At 51.8% G+C, this 16,824-nt stretch overlaps 2 protein-coding genes across 5 annotated transcripts; one reads left to right on the top strand and one right to left on the bottom strand.

Annotated features, from left to right (window-relative positions):
- The first annotated feature begins 498 nt into the window (after nt 1–498).
- Nucleotides 499–14,580, top strand: tecpr2 (tectonin beta-propeller repeat containing 2). 4 transcript variants are annotated; one of them, XM_020699804.2, is made up of 27 exons: nt 499–609; nt 1,518–1,644; nt 1,737–1,877; nt 3,438–3,566; nt 3,631–3,762; nt 3,832–3,989; nt 4,061–4,214; nt 4,461–4,613; nt 6,591–6,723; nt 6,800–6,981; nt 8,142–8,337; nt 8,403–8,607; nt 8,686–8,887; nt 9,118–9,342; nt 9,443–9,510; nt 9,585–9,700; nt 9,876–10,049; nt 10,167–10,347; nt 10,425–10,566; nt 10,680–10,905; nt 10,980–11,069; nt 11,134–11,231; nt 11,294–11,429; nt 12,216–12,364; nt 12,441–12,582; nt 12,866–13,015; nt 13,706–14,580. In XM_020699804.2, exons 2-27 carry the CDS (start codon nt 1,564–1,566, stop codon nt 13,855–13,857), a joined length of 3,915 nt encoding a protein of 1,304 aa, XP_020555463.1. In that variant the 5' UTR covers nt 499–609; nt 1,518–1,563; the 3' UTR covers nt 13,858–14,580. The 4 variants fall into 4 exon arrangements, with proteins under 4 accessions (XP_020555463.1, XP_020555464.1, XP_004084447.2 ...); XM_020699805.2 differs by having other exon boundaries at nt 9,121–9,342; XM_004084399.4 differs by having other exon boundaries at nt 8,145–8,337.
- Nucleotides 14,581–15,485: 905 nt separating this feature from the next.
- On the bottom strand, nt 15,486–16,608 carry LOC101162976 (ankyrin repeat domain-containing protein 9). Its single transcript, XM_004084400.4, has one exon. It carries the CDS (start codon nt 16,507–16,509, stop codon nt 15,682–15,684), a length of 828 nt encoding a protein of 275 aa, XP_004084448.1. The 5' UTR covers nt 16,510–16,608; the 3' UTR covers nt 15,486–15,681.
- Between the last annotated feature and the right edge of the window lie 216 nt (nt 16,609–16,824).

Below are 16,824 nucleotides of genomic sequence, written 5' to 3' on the forward strand. Positions count from 1 at the left end.
TAAATTTATTTTGAAATCTTCTGTTTACTTCTAATAATTCAAATGAACGTTCATTTTATTCTGTGTAAATATTTAACTTTCGTACTAATACTTTTAAAACAATACAGTGAAGAAACAAGAATGCCTGAGGTGTGGTACTTCCAAACCTGCTGACGATCACTTTTTACATGAAGATTCCTTTATTTATTTTTTTAGAAAAAGTTCTTGATTTTGACACAGTTGGTGTTTATAAATTTAGTTAAAATGCTAAATAAGTTTAAAACAAATTAACCTTTGGATACAAACGTCATGAAAAAGAACAATATGTACATTAATACTTTAAATGCTGTTTCTCTTGATTCTAAACACATATAAGTTTAGGCTCTTCTCGGAGTTCCGGTTCTGTCCAGGACAGGTGACGGCGGTGCCTGCAGCGGATTCGGTTCTGGTAGAACCTTCAAGAGGGCTGTGACGTCACTGCCGCGTGCCGCCTGCAGAGGGCGCAGATCAAAGGCGGTCCGGTGACACAGCCGGGCATGCGCAGGGCCGATGTCACCTGTCCGTGTTTCAGCATCCAGCTGCCGCAGAATCACCCGGACCCGAACCTGAGGCGTCATTGGGTCCGTCTCGGTGAGTCCCGCGGGGGTTTTGTCGTCCCGTTTCCGTCCGTTTGCGCCTTCCGGCCCGCTGGTTCGGGCGAGCCGGTACCAGCTGCTCCGCCAGCTGCTCCGCCATAGTTTCTTCTCCTCCGAACTACTAGATGGTGGTCCGTGGTTCTGGACTGTGCCGGCTGGGGGGGGTGCGGCCTTTGCGCGCGTGAACCTGCTTTATCCAAACCCTGGCGCTTGCGCGAGTTTCCGCGTGCCAGAACGAGTTGGGCTGAACGAGACTCGCTGGGAGTGGGACGATCAGATTCGGGTGTGTGCGGACACTGGGTCAGAACTGTTGGTGTTTTCATTGTTTCGGACCGCTCCGCAGCGCCCCCTGGGTTGTTGTTGTTTTTCCAGACCGACTGCAGGCGAGCGATCGCGCCGTTCAGACGCGGGTCTGGGTTCTGTTCCGGCGCTTTAGTGTCCGGGTCCGGTAAGACCCCAACACCCCGGTCTGGGTCCGGTCCGGTCCAGTCGGAAGTGTTGCATCATGGGGGAACTTAGCTGTCACCGGTGGCCCCGCCCTCTGGCTCTGGAGGTCCACAGAACTTTGGACCTTCTGGTCTTTTCAGACGCTGCCCCAACGGTTCTGACCGGTTCGAACTAAGATCATTGCATTTTATGTTAAGTAGCACATTACTTTGAAATATAGAAAGTAAAATGGCCATCAAAAGAGTACTCGAGTACCAAATACTACTAAAATAACTGATAAATCGTTTAGGATATTTTAGATTATGAATGCTTTTAGTTTATTTTTAAATAAAAAAGTCTTAAAGTAAACAAACAAAAGAAATATCCGCAACGATTCCAGCTGTTTCTTCAGGATACTGAAGAGTAACTGAGTAAATGTAAGTTGTTACTCCTCATCTTTGTTTTTGTGAACTGCAGGTCTGCGCCGGATTTCGGGCCGGTCTGGTCAGCCCCCCGGAGCATCATGGCGGCAGAGGCGATCCCGCCGTCCGTCCTGAGGGAGTTCTGTCCGCTGTACTACCTGCTGAACGCCATCCCGCCAAAGGTACCGACCCGAAGCCAGGCAGCGGGAGCCGGCGGCGTGGAGGTTTCAGGAAGCCTGCGAGGCTCTTTCTCAGAGATGTCTGTGTCTGTCAGGTGCAGCGCGGCTTCAGGTCGGTCCTGGTGTACCTGACGGCGCTGGACTGCAGCGGCGACTTCCTGGCGGTGGGCAGCAGCATCGGGATGCTGTACCTGTACTGCCGGCGCCAGGAGCACATGAACAAGTACAACCTGGAGGTGAGCTGCTCTGCTGAAGGGTCCGGGTCAGAACTTCAGGTCCGTCTGCGATTCAGAGAAGTGAAGGTAGCCTGAGGATGAGGAGGGATGGACCGTGAGGAAGCTCTGGCGTCATCTGTGCTGCAGCATCATGCACACGTGTTCCTTAAACGACAACATAAATAAAAAAATGTAAAAAAAAAAACTTTACATTGAAAACTATTGTGGTAAATACGTGACTTTCAGTGAGAAAAGTTCTCTACAGGAAGCCACGCCCACTTTTTTGTGCTCAGGTGGCCAAAAAGTGGACTTCATTAATATGCTTTTATTTTGAAGTTAAACCACATAACTTTAAAGACGTGAACGCCGTCTCTAGAAAACATTCGTGACATTTTCAGCCTAACCTAAAGGCCGTGCGTGTCGACCAGCCACTACCTTCATTTTGCGGACGAAAATTGGTCACACGTGGAAAAAGTAAGTAACGTTGTGGTCTTTTACGTGAAATTTTCACAGATGTATCAGAAATGAATCACGTTAAAACGACAGAAGAAGTAGGAATGAACCCTGCAGGGAACACGTAAACATACGTAGAACATTTGATCATCATGCTGTTTATATGCATAGAATCATTAGTGATTCGTGCATCAATTAGGTCATTTTAGCGTGATATGTGCGCCGTACATAAAAGTTATACATCGGTGGTTCATGCGTGAAAAGTCCGTTAGACGTACGTGGAAAGACACAAGTGTGCATCTCGCAAAAAAATCTTGCACAATTGCGTAAGATTTACGTAATAGTTTTGTACAAACTACGTAAAATGTGCGTGAAAAGTCTGTTAGACATACGTTGAACGTATTTACGTACGCATCTCGCAAAAAGCACGGACAATAGTGTTCGATTTTTATTTGTTATTTTGTCAAACGTTGCAAATATTTTTTAACCATTTTTTTATTTTCTACGTCTTGTCTACATGCTTTAACAACGGAGCTTTAGCCATTTTTCCTGCTAACACAACTCTAAGAAATTAAAGCCCCACTCTAATGAAAATGGTGTGTCTGGTTTATTGACATATTCTTGTAGTATTTTCCTCATGATGGAGGATATATCTGAGGAAAATTAAGCATTTGTGAGTAGTTTTTGGAATCAGGAGCAGACAAGAAAACGCCGTTTAAAAAAGATCATATTTGTGATGAAGAAAATCCACTGGGCGGGGCCACAGACTCCCTGCCCCGCCCCTTTCTGATTCATCCGCTGGCAGACAAACAGGTCCATGAACGTCTTAGTTTTCCTCGTCTGAGCTGGAATCTGGATCTAAACTGTACGGCTGGATTGGTACGATGTTGGCCGCCATTTTTGTGGTAATGTTGGGTGTGAGGGGCTGTAAGCTAGTGGGTGAGGGTAAACGGAGAGCTCTCAAGGGGACCGGGGTTGTAGTGCGCCAACGGTCCCACCCACAACACCGGTTTAAAAAACAAACTGGCAGATGGCGTGATCCTTTTGCGGGTTAGCAGTGAGCCGGCTGTCAGATTGACAGCTAGGTGGCACTGTCGTCACAGTCCCCTGACAGGATCTGTGTTTCAGGGAAAGTGTGACGCCATCACCGCCGTAAAACTGCTCAGCTGCTTTGATGACCTGGTCGCCGTGGGAACAGCCTCAGGTCGGGTTGCCGTCTTCCAGCTGGTATCTCCTCTACCTGGTCGCAACAAACAGGTAAGTTGACCTTCAAGCGTGCAGAAAGGCTCTGGGCTTCAGCATGACCTCGCGTGTCGTGCAGCTCAGGCGCTTCGACGTGGTCGGCCTGCACAAAGGCAGCGTCACATGTTTGACGTGGAGCACCAACGGGATGAAGCTCTTCTCTGGAGACGATAAGGGACGAGTGGTGTTCTCTGCTCTGGACCTGGATCAGGTGAGTCCTGGTGATCCGGAGCTGTTCAGGGCTGGAGAAGACCTGGCGCCTCACGGTGGCTTTGTGCAGGGGGTGTGCAAACCTGAGCTGCTGCTGGAGGAGTCCTCGGGTGTGGTTCAGATGGAGTACAGGCACCAGATGCTGCTGGTCTCCACCCAGCACAGGTCTCTGCTTTACTGCCCGCAGACACAGGAAGTCCTGCAGCTGGGCACCAAGCCCCGCAAGAGGTACGCCGCACACGGCCGAACGCGTGTCTCCCTGAAAGGTCCTGTCTGACCACCCGTCTGTCCTGCTGCAGCAGCGGCAGGTTTGGCGCCTGCTTCCTGCCGGCTCTGTGCAAACAGAGCGACCTTCAAGTGTACGCCGCCCGGCCCGGACTCCGATTGTGGCGCTCTGACGTCAGAGGAAAGGTGGAAGACACCCGGCTGCTCAAACCGCTCTTCAACACACAGGTATGCAGCTCTGCAGAGCATCCTGCACCGTCACCTCTACTTGATGATGGGGTCAGGTTCCAGTAAAAGCCCCTTGGTTGTCATTCACCTGCCCCTGGAGGGAGGAGTCACACTTACTCTAGGTACACCTTTGATGCCTAATCCAAACAATTAGACTTCTCTCAGCGGACACTGTACCGCCACACGTCCACTGAGCTGATCAACAAACTTACATCGTATCATCTCGGCCTCCACCTGTCTGACCAGGTACCTCAGTTTGAGCTCTTTCCTCGTCCCGATCCCGTGGGGGCGTACCGTCCAGCCGACCGGCAGCTTGGCCTCCTCAGCTGCTTCCTCAGGGAGGGATGGATCCTCAGCTGGAACGAGTACAGCATCTACGTCTTTGATTGCATCAATGAGGTACAGCAGCCTGTCACAGGTACGCTTCAGGTAGACAAGTCTGTTCCTCAGGTCTTACCTTAAGGTTAGCCACCCGCGAGCTAAGCATTCATGTGGTTTAGCTTAGCTTTAGAATGGTGTTAGCCTTGTATTAGTCTGGGTTAGTTTGGTGTTGGCCTGGTGTTATTTTGTGTTTATCCTGGTGTTAGTCTGTGTTTATCCTGGTGCTAGTCTGTGTTTATCCTGGTGCTAGTCTGGGTTTGTCCTGGTGTTAATCTGTGTTTATCCTGGTGCTAGTCTGTGTTTATCCTGGTGCTAGTCTGTGTTTATCCTGGTGCTAGTCTGTGTTTATTCTGGTGCTAGTCTGGGTTTGTCCTGGTGTTAGTCTGGGTTTGTCCTGGTGTTAGTCTGTGTTTATCCTGGTGCTAGTCTGTGTTTATCCTGGTGCTAGTCTGGGTTTATCCTGATGCTAGTCTGGGTTTATCCTGGTGCTAGTCTGGGTTTATCCTGGTGTTTGTCTGGGTTTATCCTGGTGTTTGTCTGGGTTTATCCTGGTGCTAGTCTGGGTCTATCCTGGTGCTAGTCTGGATTTATCCTGGTGCTAGTCTGGGTTTATCCTGGTGTTAGTCCAGGTTTATCCTGGTGCTAGTCTGGGTTTATCCTGGTGTTTGTCTGGGTTTATCCTGGTGCTAGTCTGGGTTTATCCTGGTGCTAGTCTGTGTTTATCCTGGTGCTAGTCTGGGTTTATCCTGGTGTTAGTCCAGGTTTATCCTGGTGCTAGTCTGGGTTTATCCTGGTGTTTGTCTGGGTTTATCCTGGTGCTAGTCTGGGTTTATCCTGGTGTTAGTCCAGGTTTATCCTGGTGTTAGTCCGGGTTTATCCTGGTGCTAGTCTGTGTTTATCCTGGTGCTAGTCTGGGTTTATCCTGGTGTTAGTCTGGGTTTATCCTGGTGTTATTTTGTGTTTATCTTGGTGCTAATCTGGGTTTATCCTGGTGTTAGTCTGGGTTTATCCTGGTGTTAGTCTGGGTTTATCCTGGTGCTAGTCTGGGTTTGTCCTGGTGCTAGTCTGGCTTTATCCTGGTGCTAATCTGGGTTTATCCTGGTGCTAGTCTGGGTTTATCATGGTGTTAGTCTGGGTTTATCCTGGTGCTAGTCTGGGTTTATCCTGGTGCTAATCGGGGTTTATCCTGGTGCTAGTCTGGGTTTATCCTGGTGCTAGTCTGGGTTTATCCTGGTGTTAGTCTGGGTTTATCCTGGTGTTAGTTTGTGTTTATCCTGGTGCTAATCTGGGTTTATCCTGGTGTTAGTCTGGGTTTATCCTGGTGCTAGTCTGGGTTTATCCTGGTGCTAATCTGGGTTTATCCTGGTGCTAATCTGGGTTTATCCTGGTGTTAGTCCAGGTTTATCCTGGTTTACCGTTTGGCCGTTAAATATTAACATACAATAAACGTTTTCAATATTTTAAACATTTGACGAGGTTAGCACCCAAAGACATACTCTGACCCTGAAATGCTTTAGTGGAAGTGATGTAATATTTGCACGTGTGTTATTCTGGTGTTGTTGGTCTAGTCTAGTGTGAGCCCGGTGTTAGCCCTGATGTTTGGGCTAGCTAGTTGAAAGTGCTAATCAGGTACTACTCAGGTGTTAGCTACGGGTTGTTTTGGAGGCTGATTTTCTGTGGACAACTGTGTCAGTCACATGGTCATTTTTATCAAAGCTAATCAGGTGTTAGCCAAATGTGAGCCCGTTTTTCAGGCTGATATTTTTGTCATTAGAGGAAGTGCAGAGTTTGTATCACTGAGGGGCGGAGCCTATTTAATGCGAAGGGCTAAACCACTTTGGCTGAGTCATTTGGTGACGGGTTGTTTGTAGACATGACTGATGTTTCCTGTGAGAACGCGTTTTTCCCGGTAGCTCGTTCATTCTCTGACCACACTGCTTTGCTGGCCACGCCCCTGCTGTCAATCACAAATGGTCACCTGTTTGTATGTTGAAGGTGATTGTTGGAGCCCTGGAGAGCAGCGGGGATATTGTTTCTGTGTCGTCCTGCGACAACGAAATCTTTGTCCTGAAGGGAGACCGAGACGTCCTCCGCCTCTCCACCTGCCCTGAAGGGATGACCTCCAGCGGTGAGCGTCAGTCACGTCTGTGACCATCGCCGCCGCTGACACCATGGCGTGACATCACCTTCACCCTCTTTTCCAGTGTCTGACCTGTCAGTCCGCCTGTTCTCACCTTTGACCACACCCACCATCCTCCAGCCCACAGGATCAGTGGAGACGGCTCAGCCAATCAGAACCATGGCCATCATTGTTGAAGGAGGTCCCGCAGAAGAGCCAGGAGGCGGGGGGCCGCCTTGTGAGGAGGCAGAGGAGCAGGAGGAGCTGGTAGGTTCTGAACCCCCTTCCATCCACTTGTTGTGATTCACAACAGGGCAGCCAGGCTTACAAACAACAATCTAGGTTTTAGATTTGTTAGCCTGCATATAAGGGAGCTGTACTGAGAGCTCTGCTCTTCAGCTGTCCTGGCCAATCAGAGAGCTGCACAGGTGCACAAGGACCGCCCACTCCCAGCTGCTGTGAAACTCCACTTTCAATGTTTGCTTGAAGCTTGGATTGATCCATGACGAAGCATCGACACGCCGGAGGAGTTTTTGTTTAACCCTTTGAAACCGCCGGCCTAAAACTCAGTTTTTGTCTACTTTTGAATTGACCTCTGTGTGTTTAACTTGATAGAGGACTTGCTCGTGCAGCCGGTGTCAGCTGGTGTAATCAACGCAGCCTCACCAATTTATTTAGATATTTTTATGTTGTATTCGCACACTAAGCATAAAATCTTCCAAAAAACAGAAAATTACGTCGGAAAAAAGTGTTCAATTTGGCTGTGGGAACCCCAAATATGTTCAATGAACCGTTTTTACAAATAGAATGAAAGTTTAAAGCGTGATTTCATAGAAACAACAAGAACAAATATTTTCAACAAACTGATTGACGTGTTTTTGAATGAAAATACAAGAAAACCCTTCAGCTGAGCACATACAGGCTCATCACAGGCCTCTCCTGTCCATTTGACTTTTTTTTTCTCACATTTTCCTTTTTGTATCAGTGTCAAAAAGAAAAAAGGTCTTTTGGAGTACAGTTTGATCCAGCTGGATCTCAGTTGTTCTGCTCAGCTGCAGTCAGCTCACAGAACCGCTCGCCTCCTGAAACGGCGGTGGGCGGGACTTTGGCGGTGAACCGCAGAGTTTCAGTGGCCTGTAGAGTTGGACCACGCCGGTGCTCGTTGATGAAAAACCCCGTGGCTTCCCCGCCTCTACAGCGGGTCCTCCGCTCTGATCGATGTTCATCTTCCACCTTTCTTTTGATAAAAGCTCGGTTTTACCCAAAAACGGCAAACATTTGTCTTATTTTCTCTCCTATTTAATAAAAGTTTATTTTAGACGTAGTTTTGATCTCAGACCCCTTCCACAGGGTTAAAAAGGTAAACTGAGATGTTCACAGGTGAGGTGGGGCCTACCTCAGCATGACAGGTGTGGTCCACCTCTACCCAGGTGTCTACCCGTCCCAGTTCCCGCTGTCGCAGCAGTTCAGTCACTTCCTGGGACAGTCTCCATGGCGACTCTCAAACTGGGACCTCCTGTGAGGGGGGCTCCAGGCGGTACAGCGCCCCCCTGGGTCAGGAGGAGATGCAGCAGGAGCTGGTGGTGAAGGCCATCAGAGTGAAGAAGAGGAGGAGACGTGGAGGTAGGGAAGACAGATGCATCTGTGCGTCCGTGAGCGCGACTCTACGCTCATCCACGGTTCCTCAGACAGCAGCAGCGGGAACCGCCTCTCCGAGAGCAGCTGTTCCGACTCCATGTTCGGCCACAACGGCAGCTGCAGCGACGGCGGCACGGAAACTCCCCTGAGCGACCGGGCCTCCCTCGCTGGTACCGAGCTTCAGAACCAGGACGCCCCAGAAAAAGATGACGGACAGAACCTGCAGGAAATGGAGCAGTCCTTGTGCTCTTCCAGGTTCAAAGACGGTTGCCCTGCAGCTCATCTTGGAGTCCTCTTTTCTGCCGTTGTTCTGACCATCGCCTCCTTTTTCAGTTCCATGCTCCTCCCCGGTTTGGAGCCGGACCCCGGAAAGACCTCCGGTCCGTATGCAGATGGCCTGCCCACTCCAGATGTAGACCTGCTGCTGGATTGCACCTTTTCCTACATGCAGCGCTCCGAAGAGGAGGAGGCGCTCGAGCAGCCTGTGGAGGACAAGGATGAAGAGTTTCAGAGCCCTTTGACTGAAACGAAGCAGGTCAGGCTGGGGTCGCTTCTCCTCTAGGGATGTGCCGATCCAATTCAGATTTTCTTGCTTGAATCCAAACTGTTAGCAGTTTCTTCTCAGTGAGACGTCTGCACGGCTGCTCTATGGATCTATGCCTCAGATGTTCGTTGCTGGTGTTTCCAAACATCTGCAGGCAGAGTTCAGCGCAAACGTGCGCTGAAAATGAATCTGACAAACTTGTCTCTCTGATGTGTGAACAGGAGGACAGCCCGCCCGCGTCCACGGCTCCGGCAGAGCAGATGTTCTACTCGACCGTGTCGACCCTGGACAGAAGGTCCAGCGGGTCGAGCGACGACGACATCTACAGCCTCCCGCCTGCAGCCAGCAGAGACGGCCACACCTGTTCCCCCAGCAGAGCGGGTGAAGTGACGGACGGACAGTCGGAGCGGGACGCGCTGGACAGAGACCGACACAGGAAAGACCAGGTGAGACTAGCATGAACAGGTGAGCCGTTTTATCACTTCCCCTCCCTAATGCTTCGGTCTGAACCTTTTACTGTGTGACTGAACCTGGTCTGTTGTGTAGCTGGCAGAGAGCTGGATGGGATACTCAGGACCAGGATGTGGAATACTTAGCCTGCAGGTGACAGACAGGTGGGTTACCTGGTGACCTTGAGGCACCTGACAGGTGACTTCCTGATGTATGCCCTTTGACTTGTATGTTTCAGGTATGTTTGGTGTCTGGATTTTAAAGGAGGACTGTTTTGTAGTCCTCTGCCTGAAACTGGACTCAGCTGGCAGCGCTTTGAAGACAATGTCCACCAGGTGGCGCTCTCACCTTCAGGTGGGATTTGTACTTGCTTACTGTCTGGGTTTTGGTGCTGCGTGATTTTTTTTTTTTTTAGATTAAACCCAACTTACCAGAAATTGAATAAGATGATCTCTGTCTAAATGTAAGTGCGTATAGGTGTGTTCGTGGCGTACAGGTGTGCAGCTTCATGTGGATGTTGCATCTTCAGGTAACCTGCTGTGGAAGGTGGAGCAGAAGACCTTGACCTCGTTTGCTTGTGCCAAGGTTTCTGGCAAAGGGAAACGCCACTGGTATAAAGCTGCGGAGCAGACGGCCTTCGTCGCTCTGAGCGACGACTCCGCCTGGATCATCCAGACCAACGGGGATCTGTACCTGCAGACAGGTAAGGACCCACCTGTCCCAGCGTGATCTGTGTCTGTCCTCCGTCGGCCCTCAGCGTGGGAGGTGTGCGGCACAGGAGGATGGGAAACACACAAACAGCCATCTTTGTGTGTTCCAGGCCTGAGCATGGAGCGCCCCTGCGCTCGCTCTGTGAAGGTGGAAACCCCGTGCGTGTTCAGCCAGGTGTGTGTGAGGGCAGGTGTGGTCTGGGCCCTGACCGAACACAAGGCCCTGTTCTACAGAGAGGGGCTGAGCAGCTTCTGCAGCGAGGGGGAGGGCTGGAAGTGCGACACCGTCAGGTGGGAGGGACTGTCCCACACAGGTGAGTCTGAGCGGGACCGCCTCTCACCTGATGGGAACCCTGCTTCTGCTGCAGCGAGGCTCAGGGTCTGGACCTGATGTGTGTCGCTCTGGGGGACGGAGGGACGGCCTGGGCGCTGGACGCCAGCGGCAGCCTTTGGTTTCGAACCGGCATCTGTTTGTCGAGACCACAAGGCTCAGATGACCACTGGTGGCAGGTACGCAGCGTGACGGAGAGGTACCTCTCTGCGTCAGGGACGCGGCGGCGTGTTCTATTCTCGGGGTTGGTTTTGGTTCTAACAAGTATTCGCTCTGGACCTGTGTCCTTCAGATCAGCATCTCCGACTACGTGGTCTTCGATCAGGGCAGCATCTTCCAGACGCTGCTGCAGGCCACTCAAAGCGTTGCCACGGTGACCAGGGCTCCGGTGGAGAGGGTGGTGGCCTTCCTGTCGCAGTACTCGCAGTGCCAGCCCAGCCTGGTGAGCGCCAACGCCAGCGGCGTATGGGTGGCCTCCGGACGGAACCAGCTGCACGTGGCCCGCGGCAGCCTCGTGGGTCAGTGAGGCCCGACAGAACCTCTCTTCTCTTGGCGTCCTCTGCTCAGCTGCTCGGTTGCTCTGTTCCCTCAGGAACCTTCTGGCAGAACGTGGTTCCTAGAGGGACAGTGTCAGCAACCCGGTGGACCTTCATCACATCCTCATCGGTGCCTCATAAAGAAGGTAACTCCGCCCCCGGCTGAGCCTGAAAGCCAGCAGGAACTCAGCTGTCCGTCATCTGTTCCAGGTACATTTCTCTGGTTGGCTCAGAGCAGGAAGGATCTGTTCTGTGTTTGGGATCAGGACGGGGAGCTCCGCCCTTCCTCGGTCTCTCTGCCACCTGAGGTAAGTTCACCTGTCTCCACCTGTTGGTCCAACCTCACCAGCCCGTTCTTATCCATGCGCAGGTGGAGCTGGCTCACCTGTCGGCCTGTCGCGATGCCCTGTGGGGTCTGGACAGCCACGGCCGGGTCAGCATCCGAACCCTGTCTCCGTCCTGTCCCACTGGCCTGCACTGGACCCGTCTGGACCTTAGCCAGCTCGGTGGGTTCCTAGATATTCCTTTGGGTTCCGTCATGTTCTGTCTTTGGTCTTTCATGCTTCTTCTTCCTTTGAGCTTTTAAAAAAACTCTAAATTGTTTGTACCGCCGGTTCTGCAGGTCAGTGTCACAGATCAAACTGAGGGGGTCTGAAAGTGAAAAAGGTTCGATTCTGATCCTGTAAGCGGCAGTGGTCAGGTCCAACAGAACCAGAAAGGACAGTTTTCATGTAAACACAAAGACTGGCTGCAGCGGCTGTCCCGCCAGGTTTCAAGTGCTCGGCGTGTCAGTGTGTGTCTATGAGCGTGCTTGTGCGTGACCGTTTCCTGGCTCGTGGAGTGGTTCTGTTTTTAGCTCCGCGGCCTTCTCGCTGTCAGAGCCACATGACTGACTGGAACACAGTCTGGACTCAGCAGAACCCGACTCACTGCTCATCCTGATGCCTCAGTCAGAAACAAAAACAAAAGCCAGAGGATATTTTCTGGATCAAAGCTCCAAACAGGATGACGGAACCTCAGGAGATCCTCACTGTGCTGCCGTCACGGCTTCACGTTGGGCCCCGCCCCTTCTTCATCCTCAATCATTTGATATTTTTCATTTAGGGTCAACGTTCTGCATCGGAAAAGCTTTTATTAAGGCCGAATTTTCCAAACATTGCTAAAATCTCTCCCAAATGAAAGCAGGAGAACTTGGAGGTGTTTGGGAGGCCTTCCCAACCAGAAACTGGGGCGGCCCAGATGGTCATGTGACCTGTCTCCGTGCTCAGGTGCGTTGTTTTTCTGCATTGCAGGAGACGTCCGCCTGGTCAGCGTGAGCTGCGGCAGTCAGAACGTCTGGGCCGTGGACAGCCGGGGGCTAGTTTATTTCCGGGTCGGAACCCAGCCGCTGAATCCCAGCATGATGCTTCCGGCCTGGATCCACATAGAGCCTCCTGAGCAGGTGAGACCTCCGTGGAACCACCACGAGACCTCTGCAGCCGGCCACGGTCAAGGTAACTGATGTCATCTCCCTGCAGCCAATCGGAGTGCAGCTGGTCAACATTCAGACGAGTCCAAACGACCGTCTGCTCTGGGCCGTCGACAACAGGGGGGGAGTCTTTGTGCGAACGGGGCTCAGCGACGAGATGCCTGTTGGGACAGACTGGGAACTGGTACCAGGTACTGACCCGTCCTGAGTTCTCTCACATTCTTAAGTCCATTTGTTCCTAGTCTTCTTTGTTTGCACCTCAGTGAGTCTGAGGCTGGTAGGTCATGGGTTCAAATCCATAGTTGGGTCATACCAAAGACTCTAAATATGCCTCCCTGTTTCACACCAGCATTGGGGGTTGAATCACCCAATGCTTGCCAACTGCAGCTCACCACTCCCCCAGGGGAGGGGTCAAACGCGGAGGGCAGGTTTCCCACGCCAACGGGCTGATGGGACTTTAACCCGTGTGCGTAGGGCTGGCTGTCAGGCAGTTGGAGCTCAGCTGTCGGACTGCCTGGGTTCGGTGCGTGAACGGGGATCTGGCTCGCCGTTACGGAATATCAGACAGAAACCCCGCCGGAGACTACTGGAAGAAGGTCCCGGGCAGTGCCAACTGGTTTACAGGTGAGACCCGGCGCGGGTTGTCAGATCAGATTAACCAAAGCCCAGACGTTTGGATTTTATCAATCAGATGCGATGACATATTCACAAAGGGACGTTAACTGCAACCATTGACTGTATAAGAGAACTGGAGTGAGCGAGCGTCACGTCATCCACAGGAAATGTTTTACTTCCGTCTCAAAACCAAATGAAGTCAATTCCATTTCTTTCAAAATACTGACGCCCCCATGTTGGAGCCAGACGTTGTGAGCCGTGATTGGTCAGATTTGGTCTGAATCGTTGTTTCTTTGGCAACCACTCTTGCCAATCAGGAGTGAGCTTGTTGGAAGTCCACACAAAATATGTCAAGCGCTTTGAACGTTGGACGAGGGGGCCAGGGCTCCGCCTACTTTTACTGAGGCATCTGATTGGTCAGTTTGTAACTTGAACTACAGTAAAAAATATCATATAAAAGAATGAGGAATACCAAGAATGTTAAATAAAGGTATAAGATGAAGAGTCGTTCTTCTGACCAATAGAATGACTTAACTTCTCACTCACTCAGTCCAGTTCTCATATACAGTCGATGACCACGATCTTAGTGAACATCATTAATTTTTTTTTTGTCAGAACAGGAAGTGGCTCTTTCTCTTTCTTCAAGTGGGTGGAGCGTCAGGGAGAAGTCCAATCATGGCCTTTTTCTTTCTCGTACAGTCACTCCGGAGGACGAGCTGTGGGCGGTCACTCCCATTGGTGGACTGTCCCGCAGGCTGACAAAGCTCCTCCCACAGGCACCCAGCAGACCGGCCTCCTGTGGCCCCGCCCTTGGAGGGGAGGATGTGGAAGACGAATGGGAGCTCATCTGACTATGACGTCACTCTCTCACCTACCTGGAGAGGGGATGTGATGTCAGAGACACTGAACTTCCTGAGCCAACGGTCTGTGGGGAAGCCCTGGTGGCTGCTGGGAAATTAAGTCAACCTTGTTTTATTTTTGTACAAAAAGGAAGCACTTTACATACAGGGTGGTACAGGAGGGGCGGATGTTCACTGAGAAATGGGGGGGGGGGGGGCGGGGGTACGACACCGACTACACCCCACACACAATCTAATGTGTCTTTCATCTTGCTCTCTAATGGTGACGGGACCACCAAGTTTTCAGCTGAAAGGAACAAAATCCTCATTTTTTGTCATTTTTCTTTTGGACCTCGACCCGTTAAAGAGGCCCGGTTGATCCAAGTCACCAAACCTTTATCAATAATCATTGATCATGTTTTTTCTTAGACCTCCATCTCCGGCATGAACTCACTCACGCCCCCCTCCTCTGTGGTTGGACCCGCTGTGAAAATGTTGGTTCCTCCATGTGCTGCACTTTTTCCTCGGTTCTTCTCCCCACAACCGCTCCGACGCTTTTGCATCTCCCTGATTCTGTTCAGGCCCGGCTTCACTGTATCTCTGACTTACTCGTGGACTAGTCCATTGTCTTAGTTTGGAGGGGGGAGTTCATCCTTCTTTGTCATACAGACCTTTTTAATGTGTGATGATGCAGATTTGTCCTAAATGATATTAAACGAGCGGTTAAAGGGTGAACTCTGTGCGTCTTTGTGAGGTTCTGGATGGGTGGGAGGACCTTTTCTTGCAGGCTGAACATTATTTAATGTTGTCAGAGTCAAAGAACCCACATTTACTAAAGGATCTACACTCAGCGACCACCTTATAGGCACCCACCCGTCCAACTGCTCGAGTGTTTGCAGTACCTCGTTGAATCGATGCCACCTAGGATTAAGGCGGTTCTGAGGGCAAAAGGGGGTCCAACCCGGTACTAGCAGGGTGTACCTAAGAAGGTGCACTGAGGATCTGCTGCTGAGGTCGGTCTTTGCTTCGTTTTTATTTTATTATGTGGATCAAGTGTAAACTCTCTGGAAACAAAATGCTTGAACTCTTGTAGGTTCTGAACTGTAAAGAACAGTGATGCTGACGAGCTGCAGCTCGGTCCTCTCCCCCAGGAGTGCCTGTTGTCTTAAGTCACGTTTCTTCTACTCGAATGAAACGGTCAGATGTGGGAGGGTAGTTCAGATCACGGCTCTGATCGCTTTGTTTTCTTTATCAGAACATCAGTTCAGATTCTGTCAGAACATCTGAGCTTCTGCGTTTGTGACATTATGAGGGTTGTGATGTGACCCCGACCCGGCTGAGAAGCCATCCCAGTAGCCGACTGCAGTGTGGTCTGATGACCAGCAGATGGCGCTGGATGGAAACTGAATTTTGGGCTGAAATGGTTCTAAAGACAAGGAGCAGATTAACTGCACGGCTGGAGCGTTGGCCAATTCGGCACCCGAGTCAGGAGTTTCTTCTTCTGTCAGGTTACTCCGCCCAGAACCTACCTTTACCTGAGGGACGCTGCCCCAAAGCTTCTGATCTCTGCTCACCTCCTCTGACTTTGGACCCCCGCTGTCGGAGCCGGAGGTGTGTGTGCATGAAATTAAAGACAAACAGACCAGAGCACTGGTTTATTTTGACACATCGATCTCATCACAGCAGACGGCCGCTCAGGACGCCTCACATGTCTGAGCGGCCTCCATGTTTGTCCTGCAGGTCCAGCTGCTCCTCAGAGTCCTGCTGCTATGCAGTTTAGTCTATTTACATCCTATTTACAAATTGTTAAAGTTGTTTCCATGACGACTGATGCTCTCATTGCCAGCTGTGGAGCTGCAAAAAGTTCGGCAGTGAGCTGATGGGGTCCAAGCCAGACTGTACCAAACAGCGCAGCGCCTGAAACAGGAGGGGAGGCGGGGCCAGCCCACACAGCCAGGTGAACACCTCATTTCCCAGCAGGCTTTGCCACCGCTGCGGCTCATCCTGCAGGCAGCGCGGTGGCGAGGGATTCGACAGGAAGAGAAGCAGCAGGTCCAGGCAGCGTTGCGCCTGCTGTCGCTCCGACGCGTCACTGGAGACGAGCCGCTGCAGGGCGGCGTCCAGCCCGGCAGGCCGAGCCCCTTGGGCCAGAAGCAGCAGCAGGCAGTTGTCCTGCGACAGCTCCACCGCCAGCTGCACCGCAGTCTTTCCTGCGTCTGCCACATGAGTGCAGCCGCCGCAGCTGTCCAAGTACTGCTGCCGCTCGTCCTGCGAGCAGTCCTTCAGGGTCTCCAGGATCATGTCCAGGATCACCAGACGGTTGTAGCGCACCGCCACGTTCAGGTGCTGGGCCCCGCTGCCCACACGGCAGCAGAAGCTGCATCGCGGCGCTCTGAGCGCGCTCACCGAGTACCTGCTGAGTAAGTGGCGTGCATAGTCCTGGTGGTCATGCACGAGTGTGTAGAGCAGAGCCTCAGATGGCAGGAAGGCCCGTGGCTGTCCGTCGTCCCAGCAGAAGACCTCCATGGTGCGCATGTCCTCCAGCAGCCAAGCTGGCAGCCGCTCTCGCACAGCACAATAGAACGCAAACGCCGTGCGCTCGCAATGGCGCTGACAGGAAGACGGGGACAGGACGTCCAGCTGAGAGGGCAGACGCCACGGCATCGCTGCACCACCTCCGGATGAGGATAAACCCCTGCGGGCTGCGTTTCAGAGACGTCTGCAGCTGAGAAGCTGGTCCTCTCCAGCGGTCAAAGCTATACCCCCAGCTGCCCCACGCTCTTATAGGATTGCCCCCCGCCCTCCCCGCTCCATGTGAGCGTGTTTATTTTACTGGCTGGACAGGCTCGGGTGTCCCAAATAGTGAACATAGTGCTCTTCCTGCAGGTCGCCATGACGACAGCAAACGATCAGCTGACGGGAGAGCAGCTGAGTGGAGGACAGATGATCTGAGGTGTTTCTGTGCAGTGTGTGTGTGTC

Source organism: Oryzias latipes, chromosome 22 (assembly GCF_002234675.1).
Source record: "Oryzias latipes chromosome 22, ASM223467v1".
NCBI lineage: Eukaryota > Metazoa > Chordata > Actinopteri > Beloniformes > Adrianichthyidae > Oryzias > Oryzias latipes.